Below are 14,583 nucleotides of genomic sequence, written 5' to 3' on the forward strand. Positions count from 1 at the left end.
AGTAGATTATAGAATAAGTGGAAATTGAGATGATTGCTTTTCCCTTCCCAGGTATTAGGTTTGACAGTATCAAAGTTGGCAGGTAAAAATGTAAAGCCAGTTTGATTTCATTTCTGTGGGCTTTCCTTTAAACAATATGCCCCTAGCCTTATTGTAATCAACATAATTCAGGTTAGGCAAAATTTGAAATCTTCAACTCACCTAGCAAGAGATGAGAAGAAGATAATGAAGGAGGACTTGTGGTTTTTATTTAATAACTTTTTAAAAATCAAAAGTAATTAGGACAAGTCTTCCTGGTATGAAGTAGTATTTAGGATACTTCAAATTAATTTACTTGGTACCAAATTTGCATGTGCTTGTTGACTGTATTTCTATACATACACACACACCCTCTTCCAGCTAACTATCAACTTCTTTGCTCTGGTATGACTTTTGTTGCAAACTTCCTTTGTTGCCCAATAGTTATTAACCATTTGGGTAGATATTATTAATTTATTGGAAACCGTTTTTGAAAGTAGTAATGCAAGTCTTGGACACCATGGTCATTTGAGCTTGTCAATGAAGAATATATTTTTCTTGAAAATTACTCAAGCATTGATCAATATTGCCCTACATTTAGACAATATCTTTCTCTGATTATTTTTAAATATGTCACATTTCTGTCCCTGCAGAACACACACACACACTTCTAAGGTCACAATGCCAAAATGTATCTATACTTGTAACATTTCATGGTATTAAATGTAAAATTTTATTTCAAGGACTACCGCAGCCTAGAAATATATATGTAATCTAAGCACTGAGATAGTACATTTCAGAAAATAAGCTAGTATTTTCATGATAAATTTTAGATACCTATCATTTGTCATTCAAAAAGTTCCTTGCATTCTAGACTCTAGAATTAAAAGGGTTATGCATTTAGGAAGTAGAGGCTAAACTTATTTATTACAATCTAATATAGAATATTAATCAGAGTCGAGATAACAATCAATGTGTACAAAAATTTACATAACAAGATGATCAATAGACAATGCAGCACCTTTAGGAAAAATAATTAAAAAGTTTTGTTGCATTTACAGGGTAAGTGCCACACTGAGAATTTACAACACAGTAATTTACTGCAACCAATGACAGGAGAGTTCCATAAAGAAACAAAGCTCTTAACACTCCGATTTTCGGAAGGTATTACTGGAATGCTTAACTGTAACCACAGACTTTGTACATCCTTAAGGACTGAGCTGGCAAAAGTCACAAAAGGCTCTCATAGCATATATTATATAAAGGAGTCCACTGTGTTTGGGCAGCTGGCTTAGTGTCTCTGACAGGTGTGAAGCCTAGAAGAATTATTGGCTTGATGGTGATCTTTCTGTATCCGGCAAGACAGACCGTCTCCGCAGTAACAGCGCTGGAATATCTCCAGCCCATGGGAGCCTTTTCTCCTGTGCTTGGTACACACTTGACCTTCTTTGAGGACAGGTTTACAGATCTTGGACCAGAAGTGTCTAGCACAGCACAACCCTGTAGCACAATCTGATGATCGGAGACAGACAGACCCTTCTAGTCCTAGGAGAGAAGAGACAATAAGGAAAATACATGCTCGCTGCTCATGCTGCATTACTGCATAAAGATGATGCAAAAGACACTTCTGATGTGCTGACAACCGAGAATGGGTCTGAAGGTCCCGGAACCTACCTTTCGTATGATACATTTTTGAGGACAGTGTAGTTCTTCTGGAGTACCCATCCAGGGTGCTGTGATCATTACCAAAGCTTTCAATAATGGTTTCCTCGATTTCCCCTCGTTGGAAATGATTGTGATCAGACGGCATGCATATTCCTGAGGAAGCAGGGGATAGTGGTTAACTCCCTCGCTGTAATGTGTGACCACTTACAGCTGTGACCGGGGCAGTCTTGGTATGCCTGCACCAACTCGAGGGACCTCACTGAAGTGGCATGATTTTAAACACAAGCCAAACTTCCTCCCTAGTGTTAGTGCAAAACTCCCCAGATGGACAGAAGCATCAATGCGTACACTGTTGCAGTCATATGCAACGTCCCCGGTATAGCCATTTGAGATACTTTCCTACCCACTGGGGTAGTGACAGTGAGATTTCTGCCCATTTTAATATCACCCATGGGGTAAGAAAAAGAAAATCAGTCACTTAAAAAAATTGCTTTTAAAAATAACCTCCCTGCCCTGTGAGTACTGCCAGACTAAGTTAAGCAAACGCAATACCAGCTCCGTGGAAGAATGCAATGTCACCCACCAGTTCCTTTACTGTGTAATTTCTATATTACAGAGATCTAGTTAGTTCATCCTGGAGTATTACTGGGTCCTCGGGAGGATCGCCACCCTTAGTTTATTTCTGGAGTCTCCTCTGGCTGTCTGAGTCGACTACCTCTTCGAGACATTGAATTTTAGTGGATCTGTGGTTGCGGGGAGTACTTATTTTAAGGTAGCAGGAAGTGGAGGCAGGGGGTAGGGAAGAGAAGCCAGGGTGGAGGATAGCAAGAGCTCCCTTAAGAATGGCCAGCACAGATAAATCGGTGTCTGGTGGCTGACAACAGTCTCAACAGGGATCCTGAAGGAGAAGCCAGACTGGTAGAGCCCCGAGAGGCACTGTAAGAGAAAGGAACAGGCCAGGTAAACAGCAGGGGTGCTTCCCTGGGTATCCTCAGATCATCCAACCGCCCTCCCCGTCGTCTTCTTTCTCCATGGATATCAAGGCTGTCCCAGACCAGTGTTTAGGGAGGGGGTTCACTCCCAGATAAGCAGTCGTGTGAACTCATTGAGGAGGCCCGGAGGAAAATAAAGAGCTCCAAGACCCTTGTAACGTTCCGTCCTCTGAGACAAACCCTGGCAAGGCAGCGGTCTCAGGGGAACCTTGCAATCTGATTAGCCACTCGTCCGCGGCACGGCAGCCTGCTCAGAGCAGAGAATGTGTCCTCCCAACCACAGGTGAGCAGAGGCGGGACGGTCCGAGGAGTTCAGAGGGAGCTAAGGAACTCACCGTTTTTGCAGTAGTTGCCGGGGCAGCACATGGCGTGGCGCATGCAGCGTTTGCGGCGCTTCCTGCAGGCCAGGCAGACCTGCGCCCCCGAGCCCCCTCCGCGGGCGGGGCTCGCGCAATACTCATCCGAGCCGCACTCCTCGTCCTCCGCGCACGGGTAGGGCTGCGGGAAGGGGGCCGGGAGAGGATGAGGCACCGGGGCATCCAGGTGCCCCCACGCGTGAACCTGCACGAGCATCACAGACCTTCTTCGCCCACCTCTCCAAAAGTCACCACCGCCCACTGTCCCGAACGCAGTTTCCAAATGCTCCCCGCACGGCACTCACTCGGCCCCGTTCTGCACCCTTCTTCCCAGACGCTACCTCTCCAGGGTCACGGCGTTCCCAGATCCCCAAGCCCTCCTCACCTGGTAGTTGTCGATGGTCTGGTACTTGTTTGCTCCGTCGTACAGAATCCCCGGAGCCACGCTGACGGCTGAGCCCGGGTGCCCAGAAGCGCCGCCCAGCGGTGGGGGCAGGTTCTTGATGGCGTTGGAATTGAGAACCGAGTTCAAGGTGGCGCCCACTCCGAGCAGAGGGTGGTGGCCGCAGAGAGCCGCTGCTACCAGGGCGACCAAGACCTGCGCGGCCCCCACGGAGCCCAGGGCCTTCATCTCAGAACTCAAGGGAAGGGAAGAAAGAGAAGGGAGGGATGTCACTTGGCCAGCCGGGTCCCCAGGAAGCCGCGCTGCTGGTGTGGCTGCAAGTCCGGGTCCCCGGAGCCTCCAGCTGTCCCACAGTCCCGGCTGCGGGGCGCACGGAGCTCTGCGCCGCCACCGCCACCGCGGCTGCCTTTATACCGCGGGCTCCGAGCATTCCGGCCCCTCCGGGGGAGACAACAAAGCTGGGATGGGATTTCAAAGCCCTGGGAGGGGCTGCGAGGGGTGTGTTTGTGTACATGCAGGGGGGCCTTTGACACTCTTCACCCCGCCCTCCCGGGCACAGGCGTTCCCCTGGACCAGTTCACCTTGGGGGTGACTGTACTCGGGGAGCATTGGAGCGCGCGGCTTTAATAACTGCGGGGGAGGAGGAGCTTGGGGGCGCGGGTGCCCTAGCCTTGCCTTAGACTTCCAGTTGGGATGTCGGCATCTGAAATGCTGGTCAGAACGGAAGTGTGATGCTCTCTGCAAAAGCACTTTGCTCCTCTCCCCCTTATGCCAGGACTGGCTTACTGTGAGCATAGATGATATTCAGTATTAAATACAATCCGATCAGTCCCTCAAAGTCTCTATGGAAGCCTCGCAGCCAGAAGGGCCAGGTGGCCAAGGCGAGTTGCTCATTAACCCTTTAGAGTTACGGTTTGCCGATTTGGGGCGAGGTCCTTGGCTTTCAGTTCATTGAATTCCTCTCCCCCCCCCTTCCTTTCTCCCAGAGGGAGAAAAAAAATGTGCAAATAGAAGGAAATTTGCACATCAAATGAGAGTTAAAAGGAAGAAGAACTAATTCTCTTTTGATGGGAAGTTTAGAGAGGGAGGCGAGAGACTAGCATTTGGAAATTAGATCATGGGTGGAGGGGAGAGGGAAATGACCATCTGATAATCAACTGTTTAATGTAGTTCTTTGAATCTGAGCAGTCCGGGCAGTAGATGAACTTGATTAGGCAGACGGGCGAGATCAAAGTGGCCGGAGCAAAGGCGGACAGGGTCCAGCGGCTGGCCAGTCCTCACTCGCGGGTTCTCCCTTCTCAGTGGCGGGTTAGTGCAGGGAGATAAGAAACCCTAAGGCTTAGCACCTGACTTTCTCATTAGTATTTCATATTGCAAAGCTTGGGAACGCCTGTTTGATCCCAATTCAGACCTTTCCTGGACAAGGAATTACCCCCTCCAGGGAGATAAGAGACTGGCTTCAGGAAAAGGGAAGCCGAAAGTGAATTTCATGTGATTTAAACCAGTATATAAACATAATAAAGTAGGGTGTGTAAGAATGCTGTCCTGCTTATAAATAGGAAATAATTTCTTTTTTAAACAAAATACATTTCTTCATTAGTCATATGCTCATTCAGCTCTTATCTTTATTTTCCAGTAAGTTATTTGCTCTCACTGTTTGACAACAACAACAACAACAACACAATATAAAAATCCTTGCACACCTTGTCCAATTGGAGAATTTTAATCTTTTTCATTTATCCTTGTAAAACCAAGAACAATTTTATAACTTTTTTTTGCACGTAGCTGTTACATGTAGGGCAATCTGTCTTTAAGGAGGATAAGTTACTCTAAAAGAAATGAGTCCTAGGTAGTTTTTTCCTTCAAGTCAAGCATCTTGCTGTTTAAATAAACTTGTTTAAAATGGAAAAAGCGGGGGGGGGGGGGGGGGGAGTAATGAGAATGAGCACTGAGAAGAACAGTTAGAGTCTGATTATGCAGCACCCCCGATGCCACACACCATCTGAAATAGGACTAGGCTTTATCCCTGGCATTGGGCAACTCTTAGGTTATTGCCCTTTGGGGGGAGGGACACAGTGAATACAAATGTTGAGGAGACTATTCTAATTACAGTAAGGATAAGCTAGGAAATGTACACAATTCTTTTTTAAAACAGGTTGATGTGTCAGAAAATGGACAACTGCTATGCGAGTTCAGGAAAGAAAGAAGATGATTGAATAATCACTGTTGTGTATGGGCAACTCTTAGGTTATTGCCCTTTGGGGGGAGGGACACAGTGAATACAAATGTTGAGGAGACTATTCTAATTACAGTAAGGATAAGCTAGGAAATGTACACAATTCTTTTTTAAAACAGGTTGATGTGTCAGAAAATGGACAACTGCTATGCGAGTTCAGGAAAGAAAGAAGATGATTGAATAATCACTGTTGTGTATATTTATTTTGTGCTCACTGAACTCAAGGGTCTTTATAATTACACACTGACTTATTATATCCATGACTGGAACTATGACCAAGTATAGTCAGTGATAATCTTCAAGTAGAATAATCGTAAAGTTAAGAAAGGCAGAAGTACTTGTTTGTTTTTTTTAAAAAAAGTTTGTAATGGTCTGTGTTCTAATTTATTGGGTTTCAGAGGTCATATTAAGAACATCTTCTAAACAACTCTTTAGTAACACCCCTAACTCCCCTAATTACATTGATACCTTCCCATCCCAAGTTCCATCTATCCTGTGGAATTTCCTCTGGCTTATTATTAATAACTCCACTTGAAATGTTAACATGGATTAAATTGCACATATTTCTTTAGGTTTTACTATCAACCTGTACAATGATCTAGTTTTTGGCTACCACTATAGAAACTTTTGGAACAAATTGAAAACTTGATACAAAGTGGGGGAGGTTGTTTATATAAGCTTTTAAAAAATGAGCCTAAGAAACAAGTCAATATGCCTTTTATTGAGAATCAGCAATGAACCAGGTCTCCTTTGGGCAGATATGGCCCTACTGTCAGTTGACTTGAAGTTTATATAGATGGGGAGGTATTATAGGGTAAAGACATAAGAAATTTTAGATGCCATATTTTCACTTACAGCATATTAATAACAACACCAGTCATCAAGGTGTTGAGCACCTTTGATGTGATTAAAAAAGAATATACAGTTTGTGTTAAATTCTTAAGATGTTAAAATGTGGAGAAAGAATTCCCTGACCTTGGGAAGTGTGACAATATTTCTTTCTAGTCCCATTATCTTAAATAAATATTTCTAAAAATATGCTTGTGCCACACTGAAGACCAATCACTTTTCCTCTTTCTTGCAAGATATGGTACATGTCAATACATAACAAATTTAGTCCATTAGGAGCTTGGATTCACAAACAAAACCATTGTCCAGGGGCATAAAAAAAGTGGAATAATTTAATCAACCTATGGAAAACCTTAACAAAAAAGGCATGTCATATAAATTTAATCTTGATTCCTGAATCTATATGTCTGTTAGGGTTTAATAATCCTGAAGCATTGACAGAATCTGTTGTATTAAGTTAGGAGAGCAAAGCCAAGAATAGGATTTTAAGAGTGGACTCAGTCGTACCTCCTTCTTCACTTTCCATGTTGCTCCTGAAGTTGTCACAATTTGAAAGCTAACAATGAATTCATCAATATCTGAGTTCCTACTATGTGCTCAGCATGGTACTTGACATGTGTGATAAAGATGAGGACTATATTATCCTCAAATTGAGGGGGGGGTGGGAGGTAAGCTCACACATTGTACAGGGGAGAAATGATGTAGGAAGGAGCCAGTCGTGTATGTAGCAAGCCAACTCTTTATCCCAAATGGGAACATTTACTTTTTCAATGGCGCCTCCATCTGAAAATCCTTTCCATGATTGAGTTTGCTCACTGGCAACCAAAGAGCAGGGTGGGTACAGAGGTAAAGTGAAGTTCATTGTTCCATCAGCAGCCAATTACAATTCAATGAGTGCCATTATATGCAAAATTCTACCCTAGTACCTTTGGGAATATACCCCCAACATATTAACATATTAAAAACAGGCTCCTTGACCTTGGAAAGCTTTCAATCTATGACTAGTTGGGGAAACAAATATACTTACATCAGAATGGAGGTTAAATTTTTTTCTAAACAGATTCTATTTTGGCATATCCATTAGGTCAGCGGTTCTCAATCTGTGGGTCGTGACCCCTTTGGGGGTCGAATGACCCTTTCACAGGGGTCGCCTAAATACATCCTGCATATCAGATATTTACATTACGATTCATAACAGTAGCAAAAACAGTTATGAAGTAGCAACGAAAATCATTTTATGGTTGGGGGTCACCACAACATGAGGAACTGTATTAAAGGGTCGCGGCATTAGGAATGTTGAGAACCACTGCATTAGGTCATGGGGAAGATAGGAAAAGGTCCAGGACTTGTGACCAACAAGGGAAAGAGGGTGCTGATGACTCTGCTGAATTTAATTTATTAAACCCAGTTTATGTCATTCTGTAAGGAACCCTGAATCCTTTTTGATCTGGTTTAAATATGACCACAATTAATGCAATAAGTTTAATATTTTGCATTACATTTTAAAATAGGTAAAATATGTTTACCAAAGTGGAATCGAACCTCATAACTCAGGAATGGCACGATAATATGTGCCTTCCTCACATTTTAGGCACCGTATGCCAGGCACAGAATACTCATCAACCCCTTTGTTCATGAGGAAGACAGGCAGACAAATACATTTCCCAAAATACTGTGGCATTTTCAAACTATTTTTCCATTTTTGTTATTTGGGATTCTTGTGTGACTGCTGCATTTTTAATTCATTCCCGTCCTCCCTTCTTTCTTCCCTCCTCCCTTCCCTCCCTCTCCCCCCCATTCCTTTCCTCCTCCTTTCATTTTATCTGTTTATTAAATCAAAGGAAGCAGATCTGTTGCCATTTAATTTTACTTCACTGGGAAAACATTGCATGAATGTCATTCCTTATGGTGAGTGTTGCCAACATTTTTGTTGGTACCAATCTTGAATTTATAGTAGGGATTCCTCCTTTATGAGTTTAGTAAAAAAAAATATTATGACTTTCTCATTGGCCTTTAAAAGATTTTAGTCTTCATGCGCTTCATGATGTTAAAAGAGTTTTTGGACCAGGCCCCCACTACGACTCCCAAGAGGCTGGATTGGGTTTTTCTGCACTCCTCGGTACACAGAGAAGGCGAGATTTGACAATGATTATGTTTATTTGGTCAGTGGAGGTGGCCAGCCCAGATAAACCAGACCCCATGGTTGCTTTCAACCCAGCTCAGAAGGAATGCTTTAAAGGAGTGGGATATTAAAAACTAATTTGAGAATAGAGCCCAGACCTAGAAACCTTTGACTAAAAACCAGAGGGGACTTTTCCTGATGTGGTGACACTCAGAAGGATCCATGGTGTGTAGTTACAGGGAGTGCAAATACCTGCCTTAACATTCCCCTAAAAGACTTGACATTTCCAGCTCTGAAGATCGGCCAGTAACAACGGAAAGCAGGATGCAAGATCCTCTTGAAACAGTCTCCAAATCTGGAGAAAACTCATTTTCCTCCATGTCACCGAGTTCCTTTATGATGCAGGAGTTGTCCAAGGGTCATGGCCAAGAATGGTATTGTGCCATGGTGTCAGGAGTTGGGGGCTGGAACTCTGTGTACTGGGGTCTTCTAGGGTGACAGCTGCTGGCTGGTTGGCAAATAGGGGACCTTGGTCAGGCCACTTAATTCTCAAGTTTGATCTCTCTCTCTCTCTCTCTCTCTCTCTCTCTCTCTCTCTCCCAGCAGCTGAAAAGAAAGCAAGAGAGTGAGAGAAATTTTCTTTCACAAAATTGATTGTAATGTTTTAGAGCTGAATTTTCCAGCTATTACTAAATCTCCAACTGACTAATGGTAATGGGATCTTGTGGTGAAAAAAGAAAAAAGGAAACAGGACTTTGAACACACTGTAGTGTCCCAAGGCCCTGACTTAGAGTTGCCAGGGAGTGGACCAAGAAAGCAGCTAGAAACAGAACTATTAGCTTTCAGTGGGAAAGGGGAGAGATGTATAATTAGTGTAAGGATTCTTCATCACCCCAAGTCACACACAAAAAAACAATTTTCAGCTGAGTTCGGGAATAGAGAAGGTGGAGGGAGGCAAGTGGGGGAACTGCCTGTGGGGCAGCCCCAGAATACCCCGAAGTCAGGCCCTGAGAGCCATGCGCAGCCTCTGTGCTGGAGGACGTCCCAGCTGCAGGCCCTGGTGCTCTGCACTCAACCAAGCCACCAGGGCTCATTGCTCACGTGCTGCCGGGAGAGCTCACGGTGGCTGCACTTTGGTGTCACAACCCTTGGCCGGCATACAGTAGTGTAAAATGAAGCTTGTTGAGGACTCCCTTTGATGAGCGAAGATCAAACGGCCTGGGGACCCCAGGTCTTAATCAGACTTGAGCCAGGATGGCATTTTCACAAATAGTCCGTTTGCTCGGCTTTGAGCAGACTTTGTGCTCAGCACATTCATCCGGCTGCGGGGCGGGTAATCCGGGCTGAAGCCCCTTGCCTGGTCGCAAATCCATTCACACTACAATGCCTGCTGTTGGTTTGCTGTGTCAGTTCATGGGCAAATAAGTATAGGGCCCTTCTGACTTAATTAAAGGGGGTGTAGAGGAAAGGCGATGGAGGGGAAGATTAAAGCAGCGAGGGACAGCAGGCTCCGCTGTGTCTCCAGGGTCTGGCAGCAAGTGGGAGAAACCCGCTCTTTTGCTGCCCCCTGGTGGCGTTTTGGAAATTCTTTGTAGGAAGATGTAAATGATTTATTAATCTTGCAGTATACTTTTGCTGCATTCTAGGTTAAACATTCTCTTGTTCTTCTTAGTATTTTACACAATATCTTATTCATAGAATAATTTATATCTTCAAAAATTAGAATAAAAATGAACATTAGAATCTGAGATGCAGGTTCTCAATCTATGTAGTTCTACTGTAGTTCTATTCAAAGGCTCTACATTGCATTACTTATTCCTAGATACAAAATTTAAGGTCTCCATATTATTATAAATATCATAGGAAAATTCTAGGCCAAACAAATTTAGGAAAGGTTGTACACATGTAACTATTTAGAGAGAATAAAAATATAAGAGAATATTATTACTATTATTGTGTTAATCCTCACCTGAGGATATTTTTTTCCATTGCTTTCAGAGAGAATGGCAGGGAGGGAAGAGGAGAGAGAGAGAACCATCCATGTGAGATAGACACATAGATTGGCTGCCTATTGCACAAGCCTGTGCCCTGACCAGCTTCACTTTATGCCTCGGGTTAGAATATAATTCCAAATTCAGTGTTTTCCAAAAGTTTCTAGGTCTGGGCTGCAACCGAGGTATGGGCCCATGACGAGACTCTAACTCGCAAACCTCCAGTCCGTGGGATGACGCTCTAACCACTGAGAAAAACCAGCTAGGAATGGGGAATATTATTTTATACCTATGTAAATAAGTAGATATTAACAATTTCAAGTTTTCAGGTTCAAAAAGAAGATAAAAACCTATATGCTTATGTAAAATAATAGTTACAATACACTTACACTTCCATTTCTTTAGAGCCCAGTTTTCTACTAGTATAATACAAGTCAGAACAGTAGAAAATTTAATAAAATGATATACTGGAAGTTTAGCTCCTAGCACAATATATGTAGCTTGTAAAAATTATTATTGGTAGTTATACATTGTTAATATTTAACAAATTAGTAATTCTAAACTGCTCCCAAAGTTCCTCTGGTAGCTAAATTTTCTTAAAGAGAAATCCTGGGAGAAAAAGAATGTTCTCATGCCCTGGCTGGTGTTGCTCAGTTGGTTGGAGCATCGTCCCAGATACCAAGAGGTGGTGGGTTTGATTCCTGGTTAGGTCACATATCCAGGCTGTGGGTCCCATTCCCGACTGGGGCGTGTGTAGGAGATGGCCAATCAATGTTTCTCTCTCTCTCTTCCTCTCTCTAAACTTAATTAAAAAAATCCTTCTACTAAAAGGTTTCTGCAAAAGAATAAAGGATTCTGGAAATGTATGAAAACATGAATTCTAAATATTCAAATATTCAGTAACTATTTGTGTGTACTAAATTCTTAGCTATAACTTAGATGCTAAGTATAAAACTGTATACTTCTATTTTAGTATAATACTATTTTAGTATTATAATCTAAAATCTATTATAAGAATGACTTAAAATAAGAAGCAAGTCAACCTAAATGAAACTTTTCAAAATGTCCTTACTGTTTTAGATTAGGCCCTGTCCACATTTTTCGATATTGCTATGTTCTCCACCAATATCTCCATTATCATCTCACAATATTCTCTCTATCCAGCCAAGTGCATTTACAAGAACAGCACTTTTTAGAGTAAATTTCTACTCTAAACAAGTGAAGAGCATTTTGCAAAAAATAGACAACTTTGTAAATTCAGTTTAGTCACAAACTTACTTAGAAGGCAGAGGATCTACTGGCTAATTAGCTTTCTATCAAAAGCATATCCTGCTCCCTCCTTCTGATAATATCATTAGCTTCTATCATTTGCAATTGCTAATAATTTTAGAAGGGAGCAGTGGCTAGAGTTGTGAAGTCTGAGGTCTAAATGTATTTCTTGTTTGTGTAGTTCCTAATTTGCAGACAAAGTTCTAAATTCCTGTGGAAAATTACCTTGCTATGGTTTTATTAATAGCTGGGATTAGTAAGTTAGTAAGTATGTAATTAAAATAAATGAAGCTTTTCCTTGCAAGTGTATAAGAAATCAGAGAGAAAACAATAGAATTCTTTTCTATTTTTGTAGGCATCGAAAGGCAAGTATTAATCAATTAAGGTGCTAGTTTCCCAAAAAGATGATTGAGAACTCTACAGGTCTGTGATTCTTAAACTGTTGTGTACATAAAAATAACCCAAGAATGCATGTTAAAAATGCATATTTGCAGAATTGGCTCCTAGTTCTTTTGATTGTAGAGATCTGGGTAAATAGCATGACTACTTTTTTAACCCTTTCCATTGATTCAGTGTAATGTAGGTCATCCTTTGGCTACACTTTGAAAAATTCCACCACCAATTCATCTATACCTTCCCACCAGATCTGTCACTTTTCAAATTCCAAACTCTTCACTTTCTGCCTCAGGTTAAAATATAATTCCAAATTCAGTGTTTCCCAAACTTTTGCACACCCCAACATGACACATACATACATCTCCTGAGCCTTGCTCTGGGTCCCCATTTTGTATGTCTGTTGCAAGGCCCAGAAATATTTATTATATTTTAATGTCCCAGATGATTCTGGTGCAGAGCTAGGGGTTTGGGACAGATTGCCCTTGCTCAGGATTGCTCAGACTTACTGATGGAAACATCACCTAGAGCCCTGGCCAGTGTGGCTCAGTTGGTTGAGCATGCTCCCATGCACCAAGAAGTCACTAGTTAGATTCCAGGAGTTGCAGGCATGAGCCTCAGTAGGGGGCATGCAGAAGATAGCCAATCCATGTTTCTCTCTTTCCATCTCCCTTCCTCTATCTCCAAACAAACAAACAAATAACCTCCCCCCAAAAAAACCCCCCCAAAAAACAACAACAATAAAAGTCACCTGGAGTGCTTGTACAAATAACCCCCCCCCAAAAAACCCCCCCCCCAAAAACAACAACAATAAAAGTCACCTGGAGTGCTTGTATAATTGGATTCCTAGAACTAGTGGTATCCTGTAAATGGCTAACAACCAGCATTTAAAAAAATGAATATACACACACACACACACACTCTAGAGTCCCAATGCACAAAACTCGTGCAAGAGTAGGCTTTCCTTCCCCCAGCTGCTGGCACCGGCTTCCCTCTGGCACCCGGGACCTGAGCTTACCTCACAGCCCCGGCTTTATCCGGAAGGACGTCCAGTCTAATTAGCATATTACACTTTTAATATATATATAGTGTCCTCCCCAAAAAATGTATACACACATTTTGAATAATTATAAAGGCCAGTGTTCATTAAAATACATTTGTTTCAAAATTGAACTATCAGCTGTTAAAGTGTGTATACATTTTGGGGGGACACTCTGAATACACATACATATGTATATTATAAATTTTACTCACAGGATATGTAGCTCATAATTTGCAAATAGTAAGAAAATGTTTAATACTCATTATTGCAAATATTTTATAGCCAATTGATTCTTATAGATCAGTGGTTCTCAACCTGTGGGTCGCGACCCCTTTGGGGGTCAAATGACCCTTTCACAGGGGTCGCCTAAATACATCCTGCATATCAGATATTTACATTATGATTCATAACAGTAGCAAAATTACAGTTATGAAGTGGCAACAAAAATAATTTTATGGTTGGGGGTCACCACAACATGAGGAACTGTATTAAAGGGTCACAGCATTAGGAAGGTTGAGAACCACTGTTATAGATGCTTTTGTATACACAGCAAACCTGTGGGTGTAATTCAGCCATGATTTGACAAATGAAATTGCATCATAGTCTGCTCACTATTTTTCTAATAAATTTATTATTATTAAATCTGATGTGTGATTCACTGTTAAACTATGAAGTATTTCCACCACAAAGATACAATTGGTGTAAATAACCCCAAGAATTAGATAATAAAATGAAGTAAAATAGGTACAGTTGTTATAAATATAATTTATTTAATTGTATGTTTATCTACTTCAATTTTTAATAAATGACAACCTCTGGACATTGACTTCTATCTACATCCCTTGTCCCAGGTGTTCACAAACCAAAATTAAGCTTCACCAAATTCAACTTTGCCAGACTGTTCTCAAGGCAAACAGCTTCAGTAACCCACTTCTCATGTGTCCTACTTTCTCTTAGATTTTGGCTTAGCTATTTCTTGGTTTATGGTTTAGTCATTCTCGCTATTTTTGAGACTTTTAAGGAAGAATATATATATATATTCTAATAAAAGAGAAACATGCAAATTGACCGCACCTCCACTACACCCCAAGCCATGCCCACCAACCAATCAGAGCGACTGTATGCAAATTAACCCAACCAAGATGGCGGCCGGCAGCCATGGAGCTGGAGAAAGCAGGAGGCTTGGTTGTCCTGGCGATGGAGGAAGCCAAGCTTCCTGCCTGCCCTGGCCAGCTGTGGCCTCTGCT

General features: G+C 42.0%; 1 protein-coding gene across 1 annotated transcript; it reads right to left on the bottom strand.

Moving 5' to 3' along the window:
• Positions 1–710: 710 nt before the first annotated feature.
• Positions 711–3,843, bottom strand: DKK1 (dickkopf WNT signaling pathway inhibitor 1). Its single transcript, XM_005875923.2, has 4 exons — positions 3,417–3,843; positions 3,011–3,173; positions 1,693–1,836; positions 711–1,563 (listed from the first exon to the last, which is right to left on the bottom strand). Exons 1-4 carry the CDS (start codon positions 3,660–3,662, stop codon positions 1,310–1,312), a joined length of 807 nt encoding a protein of 268 aa, XP_005875985.1. The 5' UTR covers positions 3,663–3,843; the 3' UTR covers positions 711–1,309.
• Between the last annotated feature and the right edge of the window lie 10,740 nt (positions 3,844–14,583).

Source organism: Myotis brandtii, unplaced genomic scaffold (genome assembly GCF_000412655.1).
Source record: "Myotis brandtii unplaced genomic scaffold, ASM41265v1 scaffold475, whole genome shotgun sequence".
Classification (NCBI taxonomy): Eukaryota; Metazoa; Chordata; class Mammalia; order Chiroptera; family Vespertilionidae; genus Myotis; species Myotis brandtii.